The 25,876-nt window shown below is 49.1% G+C and overlaps 1 protein-coding gene across 1 annotated transcript in view; it reads right to left on the bottom strand.

Annotated features, from left to right (window-relative positions):
- The window catches only part of inpp4b (inositol polyphosphate-4-phosphatase type II B), a 70,181-nt gene that overhangs the window by 17,042 nt on the left and 27,263 nt on the right, over positions 1 to 25,876 (bottom strand). The window contains exons 4-11 of the mRNA XM_047045334.1: positions 21,008 to 21,119; positions 19,473 to 19,545; positions 17,148 to 17,295; positions 12,461 to 12,591; positions 3,973 to 4,077; positions 3,723 to 3,760; positions 3,002 to 3,119; positions 1,468 to 1,576 (exon numbers count right to left, since the gene is read on the bottom strand). Of these exons, the coding sequence (XP_046901290.1) occupies positions 1,468 to 1,576; positions 3,002 to 3,119; positions 3,723 to 3,760; positions 3,973 to 4,077; positions 12,461 to 12,591; positions 17,148 to 17,295; positions 19,473 to 19,545; positions 21,008 to 21,119 (834 nt within the window). The remainder of the gene's footprint in view (positions 1 to 1,467; positions 1,577 to 3,001; positions 3,120 to 3,722; positions 3,761 to 3,972; positions 4,078 to 12,460; positions 12,592 to 17,147; positions 17,296 to 19,472; positions 19,546 to 21,007; positions 21,120 to 25,876) is intronic.

Raw genomic sequence — 25,876 nt, 5'->3', positions numbered from 1 at the left:
TCAGTGGTCAGAGTGAAGGAACAGGCTGTTTTAACCAGCCAGAAGGCCAAGCAACCACAGCTGACATGAGAACAAGAGTATCTTAACTACAGAGGAACAACAACTTCAACTAGTGTGCAGTGCAGCCAAACCAACATTGTCTCATGAGAGCAGCAAACTAGTCTGTGGGTTCAGTGTCAGACAGAAGTACAGCAGGATCTTATGTCTCCTAACCCTAACCCATGTCTAACCCTCTCTCTCTCTCTCTCTCTCTCCTAAGTATCCGCTCTCTCTCCTCTCTCCTCTCGCCTATGTATCCTCTCTCTCTCTCCTCTCACCTATGTATCCTCTCTCTCTCTCTCCCTCTGTCTCTCCTATATATTGCTCCCTAATAAATAACACTCTTTCTACTCTCTGTCTGTTTCCTGTCTATCCTTCCCTCCCTCCCTCCCTCCCTCCCTCCCTCCCTCCCTCCCTCCCTCCCTCGCAGTGTTAGTTGTGACTAATGGGAGCTGGCGTCCTCAGTAATGACTCGGCAGTCCTTGGTGAGCGTGAGCAGAAATCTCCTCCCATTTCTGTCAGTCATCCTGGGGTGAGACACCCTCCTGCCTCTCCCTCATGGGGGGGGGAGGGGGGTGTGACTGGTAGAACACTGAGTAAGTGTGTGTATGTATGACTACATGTGGCTGTGTGTGCGCCTGTGTGTGTACGTGTGTGAGCGTGTGTGAGCGTGTGTGTCTGTTCTTCTCCTGTAATCCCTCAAATGTTTGTCAGGCCGGCGGAGACAGGGGTGTGATGGGTACGTACTAATTAGACACGTCCCCCCCATCAGACTGAGGAGCTGGGTACACAGCCGCAGCCCTGGGGCACACACAGGTAATTGAATCAAACAGACCCAATTCAATCAGTGACTCTGTGGCTCTCTGTCTTGGAAAGTGGAGGGAGAGGGACTGTGTTCAGGTCAAGAGAGGGAGGGAGGGTAGACAGAGAGAGAGGGGGGAGGAGGGAGATAGGGCAGAGGGAGGGAGGAGTCGGCGCAGGAGGAGGTAAAGAGGGAGGGAAGAAAGAGAAAGAGGAAAGTAGGGAAGGGAAGGAGGGATGGATGCAGAGAGGGAGCATGAGGGAGGAGGGATGGATGCAGAGAGGGAGCTTGAGGGAGGAGGGATGGATGCAGAGAGGGAGCTTGAGGGAGGAGGGATGGATGCAGAGAGGGAGCTTGAGGGAGCTTGAGGGAGGAGGGATGGATGCAGAGAGGGAGCTTGAGGGAGGAGGGATGGATGCAGAGAGGGAGCTTGAGGGAGGAGGGATGGATGCAGAGAGGGAGCTTGAGGGAGCTTGAGGGAGGAGGACAGATGTAGAAAGGGGTAGGAGGGAAGGAGGGAACAGAGATAACAAATACCATGTGTGACGCAAAGACTGCAACCACCTACCTCCCTCCCCCTCCCCTCCACCTCCCTCCCTCCACCTTCCTTCCCCTCCCCTCCTCACCTCTTCTTGTCGGCATGGTAGCGGCTCAGCAGACTCCGGAGGCCTCCAGCCTTGAAGCCCTGTGAGTGGGCTGCGGGGGCACCCACGGTCACCACGTCATAGCATACATCTGGAGAGGGCAGGGGTCAGAGGGTAGAGGTCAGGGGTTAGGATGGTTTGTGGGGGTGGGCAGAATGTAGATAGATCACAGTGAAGGACGAACTGAGGGACACATCTACACAGGTGATTTATTCTACCCCTCCCTCCCTCCCTGTCCCTCTCCTAATGCTGTCAGTGTAGCCAGCCGTCCCACGCTGAACCCAAGGACAGACAATGTCACAACACTCCACTTTAAACACAGTACATAAACACACACAAACAAGTGCTTCCAGCAGAGTTGGATAGCAAGGACTAATGCTGACGCCAGCCTGTGTGTGGAGGGGAAGTAGAGAAGGGGGAGGGAAGGGAGTTCTTAAACTTTCTCGCTGCCTTAATTGGTCTCACTGCGTTTTAGTGTGTGTGAGTGTGTGCGTTTGTGTGTGTGTGTCACTTCCTCGGCAGGAGGGAGAAGTGATTGCTGTCGTGGAGATAGAGTTGCCGTGGAGATAGAGTTGGCATAATTCATACTTAACCCATCCCCACTTCCTGTTGAAGGGAGATAAAGCATCCCTTTACATGGAGCCTGATTGGCCCCTGAACATCGCGTTTGCTTGCCCCTCGTCAGAGAGCAGCGATGAGAACAGCAGCTTGTTTACCTCGCTGGATTATCAATAGAGGAAATGCTGAAACAATCCCAGTTTGTGGTCCTGTTTGAGGATGGAGCTGTTATTCACCTTATTCCAGAAGTCACGATGGGCGCGGCCATCCGCGTATTCTCATTTCAGGTTTAGATACTTTCCCTTTTATAACGGTACTAAAAGAGAATGTCTTAAACAAGCTCTGGTACTAATTTAAGGCTAATAGAGATGCTCAGCGTCAACTGTGCAGTTCGTGACTGTCATAACAGGTGGAGAAAACAGAATCTGACCCTGTCTTGTCATTGTTTTGACCATGGAAAGAAGAGGTCCGAGTGTTGTGGGCCGACATACTTTGCATCGACCTCCAACCAAAGTTGAGGATCTGCATCCCTGGCTGAAGGCGCTGCATTAAAAAGACCCACCGAAGTTTCCTTTTGTATGTTCGTATCACTTGCAACATCAAGTGTGTAATAAGAGTTAAACTAGCTATATTTGAGTATGTTTCAGTATTCTCAATTTATGATATTAGTAGATACAAGATTATAACCAAATATATGGACATGGCTGTGATCAACGGCTGCAGTGCATCTAAATGTAATGTAAAGCTTTTGAAACAATGCAGCAACCAAATTATTTAATAGATGCGTCTTTTTAATTGCCATTAGATAGGAGGGAAGATTACTAGTGCACACTCTATATCAAATATATCATATATTCAAGCACTGTTATAGGGAACAGTGCTTCCTAACAAGCACTCTGAAACCAGGGGAAGACTGACGTGGTCTAACTGTAGAGGGGTAACTGTAGAGCCCACCGACCAGACTGAACCAAGATGTATCTGGACGAGTGTGTTGTGACTCTCAGCCTAGCAGTTTTCTGTCGGCTCAGTCTGAAGGGCTGAAGTATGAAGACTTGATTCTCCTTGTTTTCCACCCGTCAGGTTAGATATCCTGCCTAGGAAAATCTATTATGCATTGCACATTGAATCTTTTTTGTTACTGAAGCTGTAACCTTAATTACTGCCAAAACATTTTGAAGCCCTACACTCTTATACTAATAAATAAGAGTATTAATGGAAAAAAGCTACTGAAAAAAAGACTGCCCTCCTTTCAGTCGAGACTGCTCTCCTTTCAGTCACCACTGCCCTCCAGTCTGCCAGAGCGGCTTCCGGGTCATCCGTCATCATTCTGCTGGACCTTTCTGCAGCGTTTGACACGGTTAACCACCAGATCCTGCTCTCCAGACTTTCTGAGATGGGCATCACTGGCACTGCACTCCAGTGGATCTCATCCTACCTGTCGGGAAGATCCTACCAGGTCTCCTGGGGAGCCAAACTGTCAGGCCCACGCCAGCTCTCCACTGGTGTCCCACAGGGCTCCGTCCTTGGACCTCTCCTCTTCTCTCTGTACACCACCTCACTTGGACCAATCATCACCTCCCATGGCTTCTCCTACCACTGCTACGCTGACGACACGCAGCTGTACCTGTCGTTCCCCCGGACCAATCCGGGGATCTCAGCTAGGTTTGAGGCCTGCCTCACAGACATCTCCGCCTGGATGACCGAGCACCACGTCCAGCTGAACATCACCAAAACAGAACTTCTCATCATCCCAGCTAAACCTTCCATCTCCCACGATCTCGCAATCACCCTGGTTGCAGGTTCAAATCTCCCCCAGTACATTGCTTTGATTACAGTGTCAACTAAATGAATACATTATTACATATTGTAGTAACATGTTGCATGTGTATATAGCATGTAGTTAGGGTGTAACATGTGGCACGGTCTCACCTGTCATCCGGGGGCAAGTGACTCTCATCCGCTGGGTGTGCAGGTTGATGGGGATGAACTCCAGGTACTTCTGAGTTTTGCTACAGCTGGGCTTGAATGACGGACCTATAGGAGGACAGGAACAGATCAGGATTAATCAGCAGAGCTTGGTGGAACAACCTCGGTTACTGAGCTTCATAAGACAGCTTCTAAACCCTGCCAGCCCTTATCCAGACAGCACCTTGTCCAGACAGCACCTTGTCCAGACAGCACCTTGTCCAGACAGCACCTTGTCCAAACAGCACCTTGTCCAAACAGCACCTTGTCCAGACAGCACCTTGTCCAGACAGCAGAACTGCGCCGCTTCTCCATAACAGTGCTTTCCAGGACATCTGTTTCCTGTTATGAGGATGTGAGACTTGGGACAGGCGGAAAAACTGTACCACAAACCCAGTTTCGTCTGATTGGCTTAATGTGCGAAAGTTGCCTTTGAAATGTCCAATAAAATGACTTGAGGTTTATTTGAAGACCCATTAAGTCATGAGAAATAACCCGCCTCGAACAAACTGAAAATCCATTTGACAACAACACAGACTCACTTCCTGTTATTTCTAAATCTCCCCAGATCCAGGAAACAAACTTTCCAACTACTCCCAAGTCTGACGATCTTCCAAGAACAGCCCCCCCCCCCCTTCTATTTTCACAATGCAGACAAATGGACAAATCTAATTACCATTATCTCCTGGCATACATATTGGTTATTTATACATATATGTTTCCTAGAATGATAATTATATATCTCCAGATATCAAGTACAGACTTCCCCCTTCATTTAAAAGGCAGCTCATTTTCAAACAGAATTTGCTAATGTTCTGCATAATCCTGTAAGCACAGGATTTTATGCCCTTTAGCACCACCTGCCTTGTACAAAACTTCCAATTAAAATTCCCCCCCAAAGATAAAGCAAAGTCTTTGTTTGTGGCTTATGGTAAATCTCAGAAACACTATCTGACACTGCACACAGTGGATTGTTTAAATCGCTAATATGCAAATGATAAACGAAACCCTTTGAAATGGGGGCTAAGCTTTTAAGAACAGTTCCAGGAAGGGTAATCTCTGGGCTGTCTGCCTAAAGAGGAGACAAGGGTTTTAGAAGTAGGAAGGAACAGATACACAGGCGTGGGATGGAAAGGCATTCCTGTATTTAACTAAAATAATGACCAAACAAAAAACACTTCCACTTTTCCGTAAACAAACAACAAATAAACTAAAACACTCATAATCCTGTGTAAACACACACTCGTACATTTAAAGGGTGAAAACAAACCGTGTTACACAGAACTCTACAGGCCTTCAGCTCAGAGCTTCCCGTTTCAGAACCCCCCCCCCTGCATCACAGACACCACATCCAGCCCCCTGCATCACAGACACCACATCCAGCCCCTGCCTCACAGACACCACATCCTGACCCCTGTATCACAGACACCACATCCAGCCCCCTGCATCACAGACACCACATCCTGACCCCTGCCTCACAGACACCACATCCTGACCCCTGTATCACAGACACCACATCCAGCCCCCTGCATCACAGACACCACATCCAGCCCCATGCATCACAGACACCACATCCAGCCCCCTGAATCACAGCCACCACATCCTGAGCCTTGCATCACAGACACCACATCCAGCCCCCTGCATCACAGACACCACATCCAGCCCCTGCCTCACAGACACCACATCTAGACCCCTGCATCACAGACACCACATCCAGCCCCCTGCATCACAGACACCACATCCAGCCCCTTGCATGCCGAGCAACTAAATACTCATTTAGCACTAGCGTTGCTACTGTATCCCTGCCTGTGTTTGCGCTGTTATACTCGTGCATGTATCCTGTCGTGGTGTCGGAGGACTGATCGAAAAGCGCATCTGAACTGAACAGGTATGTTGCTCCAATAGTGTGTTACATGTGTGAAATGCATAGCCCATAATTCTAGTCAGAATATGAGTCTGATAACTCTCCGTTGGGCTGTGACTTTGGGGCGTGTTTCAACCCAAACTCGTAAAAAAAATACGTCTTCGCTCAATCTGATAGACCTACAACCAATCAGAGCAACGTAATATGTTGTTTGTTGAAAACGAATTCAACCTAAGCGCTCTTTGATCTGTACTAGGTCTGGGAGTTTGACTTTGAAGTCGGTTTTCAGAAAAAAAAATTGTGTAGGTCCAATCAGCGAACAGAGGGAGTGGCTGAGAACGATGACGTTAATGTCGTGCACTAGTTTGAGTAGTTCAGTAATGGCGGCGGAGAAAGATGCGAGCGAAGCTATTCTGCGGTTGTGGCAACGCTGCCGAATATCTATTAGTTAAAGCCGGAGCAAGAACATTCCTTGCTGAGTTTTCCTAGCTGCCTGTAACGGCAGCTAGCTCCGTTACAGTAGTGGTGAAGGAGTTGGCTAAGGCGAACGCTTGCGATTGGTTATGGCAGATTAGAGTGGCTCTGGGCAGATCCAACAGTTTTAAACTTCAGAAGAGGATCCCCCTTCAAGGAAGTTAACGCTTGTAAATGGAGCGATCCCAGACCCTCTGTACAAATGAAATGTACAAGGGTCTGGTTAGGTCCAGGCTACTCCAGACCCAACTTCCCAACCAAATGTTTTTGTGGGCGGGGATATGTTGGGCTGGCAGCCAGGCTATGAAATATGTGCATTGTTGTTTAAATTGTTCGTGCAACAAGCAGGAATTAAGCAATTTTCGTCAAAAGTGTTCGTCAGTCCCCTGTTTGACCATAAGATGCCTCCAATTTAGCCATTCTCATCTGATCACCCTGGTTTGCAGAGGTCCTCAGAGGCTTGGTTTACACCTATCGAAATTTCTAGCCAATGGGGAACCAAAGGCAGGCTAGGGGAACTCATATTAATGTAAAATAACCTCCTAAAGTGAAATGTTCATGTCATGTGACCTTTAAAATGTTTTGGCAGTAATCAACTTCAGTAACAAAAAAGATTCAATGTGCAATGCATAATAGATTTTCCTAAACATGAATAATTAGAATATACAAGATGGATATAAAAATGTGACTTGTAATGTACTTTAAAAGTATTTTGACTGTTTTCGCTGTATAATAAAAGAAAACGTACACCCTACTCCAAAAGAAATGTATACTTAGCAGTACCACTTACTACTGCTAGTTTATGTACCCTATGTACCCCTAGTATAGACAGTCCACATATTACAATTTTAGGTTCCTATATGTTTATTGTATGCACCTTCCTGCCTAAGTAAACTATTTGTCTGTGCAAACTTTCATGGGGAATAAATCCCATTCTGATTCTATACCATTTTCTTTTTCTAAGAATACTTCTTAAAAGTATATCAAAAGTGAACAATTTTCTAAGCATAGTTCTTAAAGGTATATCAAAAGTGAACTATTTTCTAAGTATACTTCTTAAAAATTTAACTATTTTCTAAGTATACTTCTTAAAAGTATATCAAAATTGAACTAAAAATGTTCCACACATTTTTTGTATACTTTAATATACTTTTTTTCATAAGGGACGTTACAGCCTGCTGTTAGCACAATCTGTGTTTCTAAATCAGTTCTCTGAGATACGTCCAAAATCTCCACAGGCAACCAAGCCAACTTGTTGCTAGGCTACTCTGCTAACTCCTGCTGTAATTGCTTTAATCAATCAATTTAGTGCTGGGTTCCTTCCAAACAAGTTCTCCCAAGCCTATTCAAGACTGAAAGAAAGAAGAAACATTTTAATAGACGATAGAAAGACTGAGATAGTCAAAGCAAGCTGCTTCTGAGGTGTCAAGTTTCAGTCTCCTTCAGAAGTCTTTGATGTTCACACATCATCAGTAAGAAAGCCTGAAAGGGGGCCATGGGAACCCTAATCCCTGAAAACAACATTTATTAAATGATTGAATTTGTGTAAACAACTCATAGCCACTATATTCATTCTGTTCACTTCTCTACAGAGACAGGTTCATGGTTAGCATGTAGCCATGACTCTTGAATACAGAGACAGGTTTATTGTTAGCATGTAGCCATGACTCCAGCCCCACCCCTTCCACCTGAGCCCAGCGGTGCTATGTGGAGCTAGCGCTGAAAGGCTAATGCTAACACAGATATGCTAGCTCAGTGGGCTGTCACTCCAGGCGGCAGGCCATGGGGACAAAGGCTAATTGAGCTAGCGACCGCTGCAGGTTAGATGAATTAGCCCTATCAATTCCCCATCTGTTTGTTCAGCTGGTCGGTTTGTGTGACATGGGGGGAGGGGGGCAATACTAATCTACATCTGGAGCCAAAGGAAGGGAGTTACATTGTCCATGCTCCCCCCCCCCCTCTCCCTTTCTCTCTCTCCCTTCCTCTTCTTGTCAGGGGAGACTGTGTGGTCTCCGTGGCTCAAACATTGAACAATCCAGAAGAATGTGGTGCACACACCCTGATCACCACACCCTGATCACCACACCCTGATCACCTCACCCTGATCACCACACCCTGATCACCTCATCCTGATCACCACACCCTGATCACCTCATCCTGATCACCTCATCCTGATCACCTCACCCTGATCACCTCATCCTGATCACCTCACCCTGATCACCTCATCCTGATCACCTCATCCTGATCACCTCATCCTGATCACCTCATCCTGATCACCACACCCTGATCACCTCATCCTGATCACCTCATCCTGATCACCTCATCCTGATCACCACATCCTGATCACCACACCCTGATCACCTCATCCTGATCACCTCATCCTGATCACCTCATCCTGATCACCTCATCCAAGCTGTACATGAGATCACATGATCTTACTAAGAACCTGCATGCTCCTACTGCCCTGAGCCTGGTCCAGAGATGCTGTCTAACACAGTATCTTAGTGAAGCTGTATTTGCCTGAGATTCTGTCTAATACAGTAGGTATCCTAAGGAGCAAAATACAGTGTATTGCTATTCAGAAAGGATTTGATTTCAGTGGGAGTGTTTTGCCATTTTCAAAAATGGGGGGTGTAGCAGTTTGTGTACAATATAGAACACTAACTCCATCTCTATAGAACACTGACTCCCTCTCTATAGAACATTGACTCCATCTCTTTCCTCTGAACTCACAAAATGAGGTTCTTCCACTTGAGCATCCGACAAATGCAGCTGCACTGCCACAAGAACGAGAAAACTCTCCCATCGATCTCTCAGTTCCAGAGAGCTCTAGTTCCAACAGTAATAAAGAAAGATGGCAGCGGTTCTATCAGGTTAGTCACAACTCTGAAGGGAGCGCGCTGGCAAATAGCCTGCCTGTTTGAGCGATGATTGACAGCTTCATACAATTGTCAAGCACCGGCGGCGTATAAAGGCCGACAAACCCTGCGGTAACCGGATTATGAAGCCTTCTAATGTTGCCCAGCAGCAAACAATGCGAGCGCTCTGCAGGCGGCTGGGCCGGTAGAGATGATTAATTCATGAACGGAGGGCGCTCGCTGGAATGTCGTTAGTTATTAGCGAATCTGAAGTACGCGCGGGTCAGCTCATCTAATTAAAAATGGATGAAGGAAAACACGGAGAGGTTTGAACCTGTCCTGTCTCTCACTCTTTTCTTTGTTGCCTTTCTTTCTTTCTACTTGACTCTTTCTCCTCTTCTTCACTACCGTCTCTCCCATGCTACCTTCTTACCTCAGTATCTCCCATGCTACCTTCTTACCTCAGTATCTCCCATGCTACCTTCTTACCTCAGTATCTCCCATGCTACCTTCTTACCTCAGTATCTCCCATGCTACCTTCTTACCTCAGTATCTCCCATGCTACCTTCTTACCTCAGTATCTCCCATGCTACCTTCTTACCTCAGTATCTCCCATGCTACCTTCTTACATCAGTATCTCCCATGCTACCTTCTTACCTCAGTACTTCTTTTACTCCCCCCCTCCCCCTCCCGAGGTGATGAGTTTGAATCCTAAACCCAGGCCAACATCAGCCATGTGTGAATCCAGGCCCAGGCCAACATCAGCCATGTGTGAGTCCAGGCCCAGGCCAACATCAGCCATGTGTGAGTCCAGGCCCAGGCCAACATCAGCCATGTGTGAACTACTGCCGTCTAGCGCACGGCTGTTGCGGTATATGGTATATTTTATTGAATATTTTCAATGAAATATTTGTCGGCCCCCCATCTCCACCTTCCACCCCGACCCCTCTTCCATCTTCTCCCTCCCCTCCTGAGGAGTGTGGAGAGGCAGGGGGGATATCTTAGCTTATCAGTGGGTCTTGGGGGGCAATGAAGAGGAGGTAGTGGAAGGAGGAGATGAGGGGAGGGGGGAAAGGGTGCCGACAAATGTTTCATTCCAGACAGAGAGGGAATCAGAGAGGGAATCAATCACACACCATAGGGGTTGCCATGGCCACAGGGAGTCTGGACGGAAACATCGATAGGAAGCGAGGGATGAAGGGATGATGGTGGACAGGGGAGGAGGGAGGAGAGGAAGGAGGAGGAGAGGAAAGAGGAGGAGAGGGAGGGAGGATTGTTGCTTAGATGGAGGGATGATGGAGAGATGGAGAGAGATAGCTTGGCTGTTTGATGTTCATCCCCCGTTTCTGCATCAATGACTGTACTAAGTCACTGACTTCATACACTGACCTGAGACACTGACCTGAGCCACTGACCTGAGTCACTGACCTGAGCCACTGACCTGAGCCACTGACCTGAGTCACTGACCTGAGTCACTGACCTCATGTACGTATGTTTGCGTAGCGTTACTAGCGCCATGGCCAACCCGCAGATTGCATACGCGGTGAAACTTCAGTTTACGTCGTATTTATGAAACCTGCAATTCATCGGGTAATTAGCGCCTTTCTCCGCCCACTATACCGTAAATTGCGAGTATTTAAAAGTGCAATTGAATGGGCCTCTTTCTCTCTTTCTATCATGAATCAGCCACCAAAGTCAAAACAGCAAAAACAAAGATTTAGTGATAACAAAATGTATGTGCTTGTTCATGAGGTAACAGCGAATTTAAATATTATACAAGGCCGGAATTCCACACCGACACAAAAAAATACAATCTCGACCGAAATTACAAATTCTAGTAATTGTAAAATTGCAATGGCTGCTTAATTTGTAACGCGTAATGATTTTGTGTTTTGTGTTCACTCAACTGAAAAAGTGTGATCCTTGTGGCAAAAATCCTTTCAGATCGTCTCCCTGGCCTATGTCTTCGTCTTGCTGGGATTACTGCTGTCATTTCACCAGGAGGCATATGCGAGGGAACCCGCGTGCATCCAGGTTTACACCTGCTTTAAGAGGCGCAGAATTTTAACCGCAAAATAGAGGCGCACTTTCATGCGCAATTTGCCATTTTCCGTTCCCGCGACAGGCAGTCTGTGCTTTTCCGTCAGTACAAAACAAATATGCCTGAAGTGGGGGCAAAAGCGTTAGTACATGAGGCCCTGAGCCACTGACCTGAGACACTGACCTGAGACACTGAGACACTGACCTGAGACACTGACCTGAGCGACTGACCTGAGACACTGAGACACTGACCTGAGACACTGACCTGAGACACTGACCTGAGACACTGACCTGAGTCACTGAGACACTGACCTGAGACACTGAACTGAGACACTGACCTGAGCCACTGAGTCATTGACCTGAGACGGGAGAGGGATGATGTGTGGGTGTGTGTGTGTGTGGGTGTGTGTGGCAGGGGAAGGGGGGAGAGGGATGATGTGTGTGTGTGTGTGTGTGTGTGGGTGTGTGTGGCAGGGGAAGGGGGGAGAGGGATGATGTGTGTGTGTGTGTGGGTGTGTGTGGCAGGGGAAGGGGGGAGAGGGATGATGTGTGTGTGTGTGTGTGGGTGTGTGTGGCAGGGGAAGGGGGGAGAGGGATGATGTGTGTGTGTGTGTGTGTGTGGGTGTGTGTGGCAGGGGAAGGGGGGAGAGGGATGATGTGTGTGTGTGTGTGTGTGTGGGTGTGTGTAGCAGGGGAAGGGGGGAGAGGGATGATGTGTGTGTGTGTGTGTTTTGTTCATCAAACCCCACATCTCTGGCAGAAGAAAATGTTGTTGCTATGGAAACTCAGTCACAGTGTAAAAACAACCACAAACTGAATCCATATCGCCGTGGGAACAAAAATCCCCCCCCGCATGATTAAATCCAATAACCTTGTATCAATTATTCAGGCTTTAGTCAGATGAGTTCAGCTCAGTTTGTGACTCTGGCTGTGGTCACTGCCAGCCCCACCATACCTCGCCCTCCGTCGCCCTCCCTCGCCCCTCCCTCGCCCTCTCGCCCTCCCGCCCTCCCTCTCTCCCTTCTTCTCCATCTCTCCCCCTCCCTCCCTTGGGAGATTTCATCATCAGTTTTTGACCAGGAACTCTGTTGTGATATGAAGCTCTCCATCATGTAGAGCCTTGGTCTCCCAGCACACACACACACAGTACCTGGGACCTTATAAGTGTGTGTGTGTGTGTGTGTGTGCGTGTGCGTGCGTGCGTGCAAACCCCTACCAGTGATCTTGTCCAGCTCAGCGAGGGTCTCCTGGTAACCGTGGGTGATGTGGTCGTAGCGAGCCGTCACCTCCCTCCTCAGGTGGTCCCAGTGAGGGGACAGAGCCCCCAGGTCCCTCAGGGCCTGGTTCCTGGGGGGGGGGGTTAACTGGTCATTAACGTGCACATCATTTGTAACACTCCATGTGTTCATAAACCAGAGCTTCTGCCTAGAGGAGGTGGAGAGGAGAGGAGAGATGGAGGAGGGAGAGGAGAGAGGAAGAGTGAGGAATAGGGAGGGGAGGAGAGATGGAGGAGGGAGAGGAGAGAGGTAGAGTGAGGAATAGGGAGGGGAGGAGAGATGGAGGAGGGAGAGGAGAGAGGAAAAGTGAGGAATAGGGAGGGGAGGAGAGATGGAGGAGGGAGAGGAGAGAGGAAGAGTGAGGAATAGGGAGGGGAGGAGAGGTGAGAGGAAGAGAAAAGAATAGGGGGAGGAGAGGAGAGAGGAACATTGAGGAATTGGGGGAGGAGGGGAGAGAGGAAGAGAGAGGAATAGGGAGAGGGGGAGGGGAGAGAGGAAACGAGAGGAATAGGTAGAGGAAGAGGCGAGGAGAGAAGTGTTCAGTGTGAGGCATGCTCTAGTCCAGTTCCTCTGTTAGGTTAGAGGTGGTCTGCTAGGTTAGAGGTGGTCTGCGAGAACATAAGGAGTCGTTTATCACATTCTCATACACACACGAAGATGCAATGGGATGCATACACTCATGTAGGCACATACTCAACAAACCACCCCAGTCACTAAGAGGAACACACACACACATGTATACACGCACCGGAGTTAATTTCCTAATGACTCAATTACTCCAACACAATCCAAGTGGTACCTGAGTCTCTCTCTCTCTCTCTCTCTCTCTCTCTCTCTCTCTCTCTCTCACTCTCTCACTCTCTCACTCTCTCACTCACTCTCTCTCTCACTCCCCACACCCCCTTCTCCTGGGAGACCCCTGCACACAGCATCACCACTCCAGCCAGCCCCATCCTCCGTCCGATCTCTCTCTCTCCAAATCAAATCAAATGTATTTGTATAGCCCTTTTTACACCCAAGCATGTCACAGAGGGCTTCACATGCGCCCATAGAACTGCCCCTCAACCAACCTAAACCCTCAAGGACCACACTGCCTCCAAGTGTCACACACACACAGTGTCTGAAGGGACACAATACAAAAACACCAGATGCATCTTGTCAACAAGTCAGTTTAACCCTCCTTAACTGTGCATCTGTTTTCTATGGGGATTCATCTGCATGTGAATTGATAACCCTTAAGGCTCTGCGAAGTCTGCAGACATAGACTGGAGATCAGAATCTTGTTCAAATGGACAGAGCACAAAAGCTCCCAGAATCCTCTGAGATCGAACAGAAGTCTTTCTAATATCGCAGCACTCACCGAAAGAGTATGAGGAAGGAAGGAAAGAAGAAAGGAAGAAAGAAAGATAGTTTCTCTCTGTTCGGATGGTAATGTAAAGCCCTCAGTTTGAATGAGATGTTAATAGTAGCACTCTCTTTTCATCTCTCGCTCTCTTTAGTATTTCCATCTCTCTCTTCTCCCTGTCCCTCTCACACACACTCATTCCCCAATCTCTCTCTTTCCATCTCTCCCTCCCTCCATTTCTCTCTCTCTCCCTCCCTCTCCTTCCCTCCGCCTTCTCTCTAATCTCTGTCTCTCACACACTCATTCCATCCCCCCACCTCTCTCTCCCTCCCTCCTGCAGTATGTTCGGGTGGTCTGGAAGAATAGTCAGTGTGGGTCAGGGTTAGTCAGTGTGGGTCAGGGTTAGTCAGTGTGGGTCAGGCTTAGTCAGTGTGGGTCAGGCTTAGTCAGTGTGGGTCAGGGTTAGTCAGTGTGGGTCAGGCTTAGTCAGTGTGGGTCAGGGTTAGTCAGTGTGGGTCAGGCTTAGTCAGTGTGGGTCAGGCTTAGTCAGTGTGGGTCAGGGTTAGTCAGTGTGGGTCAGGCTTAGTCAGTGTGGGTCAGGCTTAGTCAGTGTGGGTCAGGGTTAGTCAGTGTGGGTCAGGCTTAGTCAGTTTGGGTCAGGGTTAGTCAGTGTGGGTCAGGCTTAGTCAGTGTGGGCCAGGGTTAGTCAGTGTGCTAGTGAAGTGTGAGTCGTCCTCCTCCCTTCAATCAGACCTCTTGTTTCCAGCTCAGCCACTTTCCTGTGAGGGGCCACGACAAGGGGGGCCGTCATCTCAGCTAATCAGGAAAGGCCGTCTGTCTGATTTCCTGCTCTGCTGTGCCTATCAGATGCTCTTCAGCAGATTGCAGCGATTCCCAGTAATCCACACCCTCTAAAACGCCAATATTATAGCATCACACACACCTATTATTCTGTCTCCTGACAGACGGAGGTTAAGTGATTAGTGATAGTAACGTACGGCTGGATAGAGCTCCGTATCTGTCAGGTGTCAGGTGGGGAGTCAGGTGGCTGAGCGGTTAGGGTGTCGGGCTAGTAATCTGAAGGTCGCCAGTTCAATTCCTGGCTGAGCCAAATGACGTTGTGTCCTTGGGCAAGGCACTTCACCCTACTTGCCTCGGGGGAATGTCCCTGTACTTACTGTAAGTCGCTCTGGATAAGAGCGTCTGCTAAATAACTAAATGTAAAATGTAAATGTATCTGTCCTCCTGGGGGTGGGGGAGCACACAGGGAGGGAGGGGAGAGAAAGAGAGAACAGATAGGAGGGAGAGAGAAAGAGTAGATGAGCGAGTGGGGGAGAGAGAGAGCAGATAGGAGAGAGAGAAAGAGAGAGAGAGCAGATAGGAGAGAGAGAGAGAGAGAGAGCAGATAGGAGAGCGAGAGAGAAAGAGTAGACCTCCCAACACCACCCCAACACCACCCCAACACCTCCCCAACACCACCCCAACACCTCCCCAACACCACCGAATGTGCAACCCTCGTCCAGTGTGACCCTTGCTAAGAAAAGCTGTGACACACAGACGAGTTCCTAATGTGAGGCAACCAGGAGGTATAACCATCACCAATTTTAGCCAATCACCAGAGAATGTCTAATATGGGTAGACAAGCTCTACGTTAACCTAGGAAACACTGAAAATGACTAAACATGGATCCTGACATTCTCAACAATATTCAATCACGTATGATCATCGTTTTAATAAGATTAACAAGCAATATTTCACCTACATGTTACCAGACGACATTGCTCGTGATCTGAAGGAGACGATGTCCGTTATTGTGGCAGGTTGTTGAAGTCCACATAGACACGTTAATGTGATAAAATTGGAAGAGACGATCTGATAGGCTGCAGAGAATATACTTTAGAAAAAATGCATTTGTGAATCTAAGCGCGTCAGGAAAGTTCCAAAAATCCACACCAACGAATGCAGGGATTTGTAACTCGTGTTCTCCGATTTGTAACTCGTGTTCTCCGATTTGTAACTCGTGTGCTCCGATTTCTAACTTGTGTTTGTCAGGTTGCAAACAAATGTAATGGGGTCATTTATTTGTGAATCACAAAATACATTTGTGAATCACGTTACATTTATTTGTGAATTATGAAATACATTTGTGAATCATGTTACGTTTGTTTGAATCGTGTTACGTTTTTTTGAATCGTGTTACGTTTGTTTGTTTGAATTATGAAACTAATCTAACTCCATAATCGGGACACTGGTTGTAAATCTGTTTGTGTGTGGTGTGCTGTCTTTGTCAAATCGTGGCACACCACACACTGTAGGAGCAAAAACAGCTAAATATAGGATTTTTTGTCTTCATGTGTGTGGTCTCTCACAGTTTGAAGATCTTATATGATCAAAAATAGTTTAGTGTGTCCCTAGCATAAGTTAGCTGACCTCTGACCTCCTCCTTCTGCTCAGACTGCAGGAGACAGGAGGGACCAGCTGAAGGTGATGAGGAGGGAAATAAGTGAGGAGTGGAGACTTGTGGAAACCGAGGTCTGAGAATGTTCCAGACTAATGACCCAGAGATTTCTGGGTACCTGTGATACTGATCACATCCACACAGACCCTTACCAGAGAATGTCTAATAAGGGGAGAACTACCACTCTTGGGAAACTTCCGACAGTTACAATGGGGCTTAATAGGGAGTGAACAAGGAGTTAATAGGCTCTCAGCAGACAGGCTTTGCCCTTACACACACACGCGTATTTACACACACACACACACGTGCCTTTACACACTTGAGGTGTGTGTGGGATTGAGTCTGGCTACTTCAACTTCAATGTTATAGGAAAATAGTAGGGATGGGGGAAAAAATGTATTCACATTTGAATCGCGATTCAGTCTCCTAGCAATTCACATCGATTTTTTGGGGGGGATTACAAATCGCAAAAAATCGTGAATCCATTTTTAATTGATTTGTGACCCCACGAATCGATTCTAATTGAATCGTGAGGTACCAAAAGATTCCCACTCCTAGAAAATAGCGTTAGCTTGTTAGCGTGTGTGTGAGTGAGGGTCAGGTTAGCGTTAGCATGTGTGTGTGTGTGTGTGTGAGTAAGGGTCAAGTTAGCATTAGCATGTGTGTTTGAGGGTCAGGTTAGCATGTGTGAGTGAGGTTCAGGTTAGCGTTAGCATGTGTGTTTGAGGGTCAGGTTAGCATGTGTGTTTGAGGGTCAGGTTAGCATGTGTGAGTGAGGTCAGGTTAGCATGTGTGAGTAAGGGTCAGGTTAGCATTAGCTCACCTCCTCGTGTCCTCCTGGATGCAGAGAGAGAGAAGCTGCTTGGGGATGCTGAAGGACAGAGTGCACTCCTCCATTTGCTCCCTCACCAGCATCCACCTGCTGTCCACAGTCTGGAACCTGTACACTCTGCAGACAGGGTTCTTAAACACTGTGGAGGGGAGAGGAGGGGAGGAGGAGAGGAAGGAGAGGAGGGGAGAGGAGGAGAGGGAGGAGAGGGAGGAAAGGATGGGAGAGGAGGAGAGGGAGGAGAAGAGGACAAAATAGAAGAACACAAAAGGGGAAGAAGATTAATAAGAAATGAGGCGTAAAAAACAAAACAATACTGTGTTAGCAGCCAGGACACATGGATCCTGTTAAGACTTGTCTCTGGAGGCCGGCAGGTTTCACAGCAACACAAGATGGTTGGCCGACGATCTATACAAACTTTGACACCCAACTCCCCTCAAGGACACAAGCCCCCCCCCCCTCCCCCCCCCCGCACAGCTCCAACACTCAGATCTCCAGCTGCACCCGAGAAAATGAAATTCTATAATCAATAACCATGTCTGTGATAGATAAGGTGTTTCTCATCTTCCAAGCAACCTTCACTCCTTCTTCACCCTCTCTCTTTTTCTTTCCACCCCACTGTTACCTTCCCCCCTCTCTCTCTCCTCCACTTTTCTCTCTCTCCTCTGCCATTGCTCCCTCTGTCCTCCTCAATTAACACCCAAAACTTTGAAACAGCAAAAAGTTCCATTAAAGATGGACCTTACTATGACCTTGTGCGGATCTGGTTTAATTGCTTGTTTATGAACTAGCAGCAGGGGTGAAACTTATCAACTGCATTTTACTTCCAAACTACATCCCCCTCACTTCCTCCCTCCTCCACCTCTCTCCTCCCTCCTCCACCTCTCTCCTCCCTCCTCCACCTCTCTCCTCCCTCCTCCACCTCTCTCCTTAAAGCCATTCAGACCTAGAACCTCAGAGCAGCTGACGGCTGCAGGCAGGGAGCTGGAGGAACTGGCTTCATTCTCTTATCAGCGAGCCAGCAGGGTGGGACTGGCCGACGCAGAACCTTCCTCCACTCTCTGCCTCTCTTCTTCAGAGGGAAGTCTATCAGTAATGAAAATAATAACGTAGAGACACAGCATTCTGAAAAACTAACATGAATAAATATAAATATACGTTCAGAGAGAGAACTGCATCTCAGAAGTACTCTGATGTGTAACCCTAACCTCTAAGATTGAACGTCAGGCTGAAGTCACAAGCATGACTGGAGCCATTTACCTCTCCTCTGCCCTCTTCTCTCCCCTCCCTCCTACCATCCTGTCCTCTCTCCCTTCTCCCCCTCCTCCTCCCTCCTTCTGTCCCCTCCTCTCTCCCTCCTCCCATCCTTTCCTCTTCCCTTCTCCTCCTCCTTCGCACTGCTCCTGTCCTTCCCCTCGCACTTCTCTCCCCTTTCCTCCTCCGCTCCTCCCCCCCCCCCCCCCCCTTCTCCTCCATTCCGCACCATCCTCAAGCAGACGTACTCTTTATCTCAACGCTACAAATACGACCCTTAAAGTCGCCCGTCTCTAAGAGTGTCGGCACGGTGACAGACTGCGCCTGCCGGAAGGCAACGGAGCGTTTAGGAAGTTAAGTGGCGTCCTCGGGAGCGGCCACCGGCCAGGAGAACGGCTTCGGGGGAGCGCAAAGTTTTAATTGGACAATAATATGTCAGGGGCAAGTCTTACAAGCGGCGGTGGTCTGGAACGTGCTGGATGTCAGGAGCGACCGAGCTGGGAGGTACGAATAAAGCTTGAATACAATTTCGATTATAAACTGTGACTGTGTGAGCTCTGAGCTGGCTTACAGCACCACACTGTATCCACACACAACTCTTTAACTGTTGAAAGTGTAAAAAGTTGAGAAGTTCAGACACAGACTGGAAAACTAAGCACTCAGCAGTGTAGAGACGAGAGGGAGCCGAGAATACAGAGAGAAAGGAGAGAGGAGGAGAGGGGAGGAGGAGAGGGGAGGAGGAGAGAGGAGGAGAAGTGAGGTGAGGGGAGGAGGAGAGAGGAGAGAGGAGGAGATGTGAGGTGAGGGGAGGAGAAGAGGAGAGGGTATCTTGCACGCTAGAGCACACAAGAGCGAGTCGACACTAACTCTGCTGCTGTAGAGACCAGGCACCCACTAACCCTGCTGCTGTAGAGACCAGACACCCACTAACTCTGCTGATGTAGAGACCAGACACCAACTAACTCTGCTGCTGTAGAGTGTGTGTGTGTGTGTGTGTGTGTGTGTGGGTGAGTGTGTGTGTGTGTGTAGGTGAGTGTGTGAGGGTGTGTGTGAGGCATCACTCACCAGGACCAGTCAGAGGGCCACTGTCTTTGTCGTTGGACGTTCCGTGAGATGCAGACTCACACACCAAGGTGCACTGTGGGAAGGGGGGGGAGCTATTAAAAGAACAGTTGCTATCTGAGATGTGGTGCCTCCAGACTGTGAACACCTCCACTGTTCCTGTCAGAGAGCAAGAAGATGGACTCTCTCTTACACAGTATGCAGGCAAACACACATAGCTGCTTCTACAGTGGAACCAGAACAATGTGTTTAGCATGTAGCATGTTGTTCTCTGTGGACGACACAAACAGCATCTGAACCAGACAGCAGTTTGGTGAGTCACCCAGACGAGGGAGGCAGGGGAGGCAGGAGAGGCAGGGGAGGCAGGGGGGGGCAGAGTACGTACTACTTTATTCCTGGTGTGAAGACACCCCATGTGGAGGACGACGGGATAGTCCGGAATTCACCAGCATTCTCAAGACATCTGTGCTCTCTCTCTCTCTCTGTCTGTCTGTCTGTCTCTGTTTCTGTCTTTCTCTGTGTTTCTGACTGTCTCTGTGTTTCTGTCTGTCTGTCTGTCTGTCTGTCTGTCTGTCTGTCTCTCTGTCTGTCTGTCTGTCTATCTATCTGTCTGTCTCTGTGTTTCTGTCTGTCTCTGTGTTTCTGTCCGTCTCTCTCTCTTTCTGTCTGTCTGTCTGTCTGTCTGTCTGTCTGTCTGTCTGTCTGTCTGTCTGTCTGTCTGTCTGTCTGTCTGTCTGTCTGTCTCTCTCTCTCTCTCTCTCTCTCTCTCTCTCTCCCTCTCCCCTCTATCTCTCAGAGGAGGTAGAGTCTCTCTCTGCCTCTCCTACCCTCTATCTCTCAGAGGAGGTGAGTCTGTCAGAAGGGATTTACAGGAGGCAGGATGTGGGCGGAGCCTACTGGAGAGATCTGACATTCAGACCAACCAGGCAGTTAAGATAAGCTTAAACTGTCCCTCCGAGAGATGGAGGGTAGAGAGAGAGGGAAGAGAGAGAGACAGAGAGACAGAGAGACAGGGAGGGAGGGAAGAGAGAGATGGAGACAGAGAGAGAGATGAGAGAGAGAAGGGGATAGAGAGGGAGGGAGGAGGGAGAGAGAGAGAGAGAGACAAAAAAGGAGGAGATTGAGGCACACTGACACACTACAGCTAATTCTTTAAGTCTCTCCTACAACACAGGTGCGCGCACACACACACACAGAGCCTGTAAGGGCTTGGGAGGCTTGATGAATCTTACTGGGTCACTTGAACAGTGACAGAATAATCCTGTCAGCATTAGCTTAGCTATCTGAACCAGAGAGACTCTCTGTCTCCGTCTCTCTCTTTCTATCTTCCACTCACTGACACACACACATTCTCACCCTTTAATACCTTCTCTCACATTCTCTGTAGTTCAGCCTACTTCCCCCCCCCCCTCTCCCTCTACCCTTTCCCTCCTCCCTTTCTGTCAGGGGTTTAGCGATGCTGTACAGGACACTTAACCAACTCCATCCCTTGCTTTCCTTCATCTTTCCTCCAATCCCTCCCTCTCCCCCCTCCTTACCTTCTGCCCCTTTATGTCACCAGTGATGTGTTCCATGTCTCCCTCCTCCATCTCTCCCATCTTCAGATGGGTCACCACCACCGCCCCTGCCACAGACACACCATCGGACGACCTGGGGGGAGAGTGGGAGAAGAGTCACCACCACCGCCCCTGCCACAGACACACCATCGGACGACCTGGGGGAAGAGTGGGAGAAGAGTCACCACCACCGCCCCTGCCACAGACACACCATCGGACGACCTGGGGGGAGAGTGGGAGGAGGAGAGGAGGAAAGAACAGTCACCACCACTGTGGTTGTGACTGTTCTTTCCTCCTCTCCTACTCCTGTAGTGGGAGTCAGGTAAAGAGAGAGAGTGATAGGTAAAGAGAGAAAGAGGATGACTAGATTTCCGGCTAAATTTGAAATGCATCTCTTTGTCCATGTTCGCATCTGCCGAACAAGCACAGTGTTCACTCTTATCTGCTGGAGAGAGTTAGGGTTAGACATGTTCACAAACCTGGTCACTCTTCTGTCTCTGTTTCTAGTTAAACAAATACGTTCTTCCAACTCAGCTTCTCACTGGTTCTCTCGGACGCAAGAGAAAGTTCCATCTTTCCTCATAGCCAGAGGAGGAGGGGGAGGAGGAGGCGGGGCCATCGCCTGAAGAGTAGGAGGGGGAGGAGGAGGCGGGGCCATCGCCTGAAGAGGAGGAGGGGGAGGCGGGGCCATCGCCTGAAGAGGAAGAGGGGGAGGCGGGGCCATCGTCTGAAGAGGAGGAGGGGGAGGAGGAGGCGGGGCCATCGTCTGAAGAGGAGGAGGGGGGGGAGGAGGCAGCCGGACCATCGTCTGAACAGGAGGAGGGGGGGGAGGAGGATGGGCCATCGCCCAGAGGAGGAGGAGGGGGAGGAGAAGGATGGGCCATCGTCTGAAGAGGAGGAGGAGGAGGCAGGGTCATCGCCTGAAGAGGAGGAGGGGGAGGAGAAGGATGGGCCATCGCCCAGAGGAGGACGAGGAGGACAGGAGGAGAGAGGGGGCCCCGGTTGCTAGCTCCTGCGCTACAAGCAAACAAACCACCATTTTGCGCGTTTGCGCTGCATAGTGCGAACAAATTCAGAGGCTAGACAAGAAGGCCACACAACTCTAAATGCTGAGCACGTCTCTGAGTGACATTAAGAAGCAAACCCGCAGAAGCATGAACCAGGCTTTAGTGTGTGTGTTTGTGAGTGTGTGTGTGTGTGTGTGAGTGAACAGGATGGAGTACAGGAGAGGAGGGTTGGAAGTGATCAAATGTGCAATGACCCTGACAACACCCTGACAACACACACTAGCTGGTCCTATCAGCTGTTTTCCAGACTGGGGGAGGGGCTTGCTGTGGGGATGATGGGAAATCTTTCACACTCACAGGAAGAGAGCTGGGCGTCGCCCTTCTCCAGACACACCTGAACTCTCTCAGCAACCAGATCATTATGGGATGGAGCAGTACCAGTCAAAACCTCTCCTGGGAGACTGACTCTACTGAGAGAGGGAGAGGGGGGTGTGGAGAGGGAGAGAGGGGTGGAGGGATGAAGAGGGGTGTGTAAAGAGGAAAAGAAGGGTGGAGTGATGAAGAAAGGGGTGGAGAGAGGGAGGGAGAGAGAGAGAGAGAGAGAGAGAGAGAGAGAGAGAGAGAGAGAGAGAGAGAGAGAGAGAGAGAGAGAGAGAATGTCACCCTGACTTTGAGCGACCAGTCTCAGAGGGATTGTGATGGAGGATAAAAAGATTAACATCCTTGCATTTAACCTGGCTATTCAGTCTTCAACCCCTGGAGGATCCACAGTTACAAACACCTACTCCTAGGATTGCTTTCCTCTTCGTCTGCTAATGGAATGTCCTTCTTCAAGCAGACAGGGCTTCCATGTGCTGCCAGGTAATTCACTCATATCTTTCAGGACTAGATGTGTGACTGCACACATGGAGGAATTCACATACAGCTCTGTCCTACAATCTGGATTCCTGTTCAGACACACACACACACACACACACACTGAATACACTACAAACACACACACACATGCTGAATACACCACACAAACTTACACGTGTCCTTCAGGCAAAGTTAGTTTAGTTTGTGTGTCATCAGGCCTGTTGTGTGTGAACAGTCAACCTTTTTTTTCTCTGAGAAAAAGAAATATCCCTCCATCTCTCTATCCCTCCCCCTGCATCTCTCTCTCTCTCCTCTCCTCCCCCTCTCCCTCACCCTCCATCTCTCTATCCCTCCCCCTCCATCTCTCTATCCCTCCCCCTCTCCCACCCCCTCCATTTCTCTCTCCCTCCCCCACCATCTCTCTATCCCTCCCCCTCCATCTCTTCCCCTCCCACCCTCCCTCATTTCTTTTCGCCTGTTCCTCCTCAAATCTAATTGGCCGGCGGCCCTGTATGACAACACTTAATCAGGGCGCTTTGTGAAAGTGACAAATATAATGTGCTCAAAGCGCCCGTCGTGAATTTGGCATGATTTAAGAAACAATTAGTTATCAAAAGGAAGTGCTTTGAGTTTCAAGGGGGAGGACTTCCCTCTGTGTATCAAACACATAGCACATATCTGGAGGGAGTGTTTTAAAGACGTAACACACAGAGGGAGGTGTGTGCTTGTGAGAAACATGGATGTTCCTCTCCCTCCATCTGACATCCGGAACAGCCCAGGTCCCCAGATCAAAGTGGCGGTGAACAGGTTTTAGGTGTGTTAAATATGGCACAGCAGAATACCTGCATTTCTTCCTCTCAGAAATACCTGCTTCTCCCTTCCACCAGAAGCACTTCCCATCCATAACTGTGATGAGAGTAAGCACAAGAAGAGCAAGGGAAAGAGACCGCCAGAGGGAATCAATGCTTACTACTTTACCTGTGTCATCTAAGATTTCAGCTGCTGGGAATGAAAGGCATCGCGTTTAAACCTGACAATGTACTCAAAATTACATTAAATAAATAAAAAAACATGAGTTTCTGTTTAAGTTTTCTTCCTAATGTCACAGGGTCCAGTCTGCCTGATCAAGGAATCAGTCTGCCTGATCAGGGAGTCAGTCTGCCTGATCAGGGAGTCAGTCTGCCTGATCAAGGAGCCAGTCTGCCTGATCAGGGAGTCAGTCTGCCTGATCAAGGAGCCAGTCTGCCTGATCAGGAATCAGTCTGCCTGATCAGGAATCAGTCTGCCTGATCAGGAATCAGTCTGCCTGATCAGGGAGTCAGTCTGCCTGATCAGGGAGTCAGTCTGCCTGATAAAGGAGCCAGTCTCATATGGATCCTCTCGGACGACCGCTCGAGTCCAATCACTAGACACAAATCTGCTAACCCCCTAACCCTCCATACCCCCATACAGCCCTATACCCCCTGTCCTATACCCCTATACCCCCTAACCCTCCATACCCCCATACAGCCCTATACCCCCTGTCCTATACCCCTATTTCCCCTAACCCCCCGTACCCCCATACAGCCCTATACCCCATACCCCCTACCCCCTGTCCTATACCCCTATACCCCCTAACCCTCCATACCCCCATACAGCCCTATACCCCCTGTCCTATACCCCTATTCCCCCTAACCCCCCATACCCCCATACAGCCCTATACCCCCTGTCCTATACCCCTATTCCCCCTAACCCCCCATACCCCCATACAGCCCTATACCCCCTACCCCCTGTCCTATACCCCTATACCCCCTAACCCTCCACACAGCCCTATACCCCATACCCCCTGTCTCATACCCCTATACCCCCTGTCTCATACCCTTATTCCCCCTAACCCCCCATACCCCCATACAGCCCTATACCCCATACCCCCTACCCCTTGTCCTATACCCCTATACCCCCTATACCCCCTAACCCCCATACAGCCCTATACCCCATACCCCCTACCCCCTGTCCTATACCCCTATACCCCCTAACCCTCCATACCCCCATACCCCCTCCCCCTGTCTCATACCCCTATACCCCCTACTCCATACCCCCTACAGCTGAAGGCTGTATGTGTGACAGGCAGAGCAGAGAGGCCACAGTGTGATACAGCAGGAAGTTTGAGACGGCTTGCAGATCAAACAGGAAATGAAACAGGAAATAACAAACTCGGTTAAGAAAGGAAAGTGAAATGGGTGTCCTCTTTCTGCCACAGACAGACACACAGAATGAGTGAATTGAGAGAAATAGTGACAGAAGGAGAGAGGAAGAGAGAAAGAGAGAGATAGACAGAGAGAGATAGAAAGAGAGGGAGAGAAAGGGAGTCTTTGTGCCCCTACAGAGAAACGACCCCAACAGCTAGCTAGACTAGCTTGGCAGAGCAGCATCAGCTCACCCCTGTAAGAGGCCGAATGGGAGCTTTAGCCCAGGGAGACTGAAACTACACAGAATAAAGAGCTGATCAAAAAGAGGAGGAACAGTCTGCTTGGAGCTTATGGCTGTTTTTCAACTAAAGCAAGTCCTGTAGGACATTTACTGTACACCATGCCTGGCCAGGGGATTGTTCACACACACACACAGGAAGTAGGGTTGCCAACTTCTTGTGAGGGAAGGGGGGGGGGGTTACTACTGCTAGCTAACACTGCAACCCAAGCTAAGTCAGCAACACCAGCTAACTCAGCAACACCAGCTAACTCAGCAACACCAGCGAACTCAGCAACGCTAGCTTACTCAGCAATACTAGCTAACACTGAAACGCTAGCTTACTCAGCAATACTAGCTAACACTGAAACGCTAGCTTACTCAGCAATACTAGCTAACACTGAAACGCTAGCTTACTCAGCAATACTAGCTAACACTGAAACGCTGGCTAAAGCTGCCAGCCCCATAAGCCTCACAGAGGAAGTCTAGTTGTGGATTCTTGACCTAAATAAAGTTGGACAAGACAGCTAAATATAGCCAG

The sequence above is a fragment of the Hypomesus transpacificus genome, chromosome 22 (assembly GCF_021917145.1).
Source record: "Hypomesus transpacificus isolate Combined female chromosome 22, fHypTra1, whole genome shotgun sequence".
In the NCBI taxonomy this organism is placed as follows: domain Eukaryota; kingdom Metazoa; phylum Chordata; class Actinopteri; order Osmeriformes; family Osmeridae; genus Hypomesus; species Hypomesus transpacificus.
Note: the sequence above shows the minus strand (reverse complement) of the source record. Positions and strands in the feature narration are given on the sequence as shown.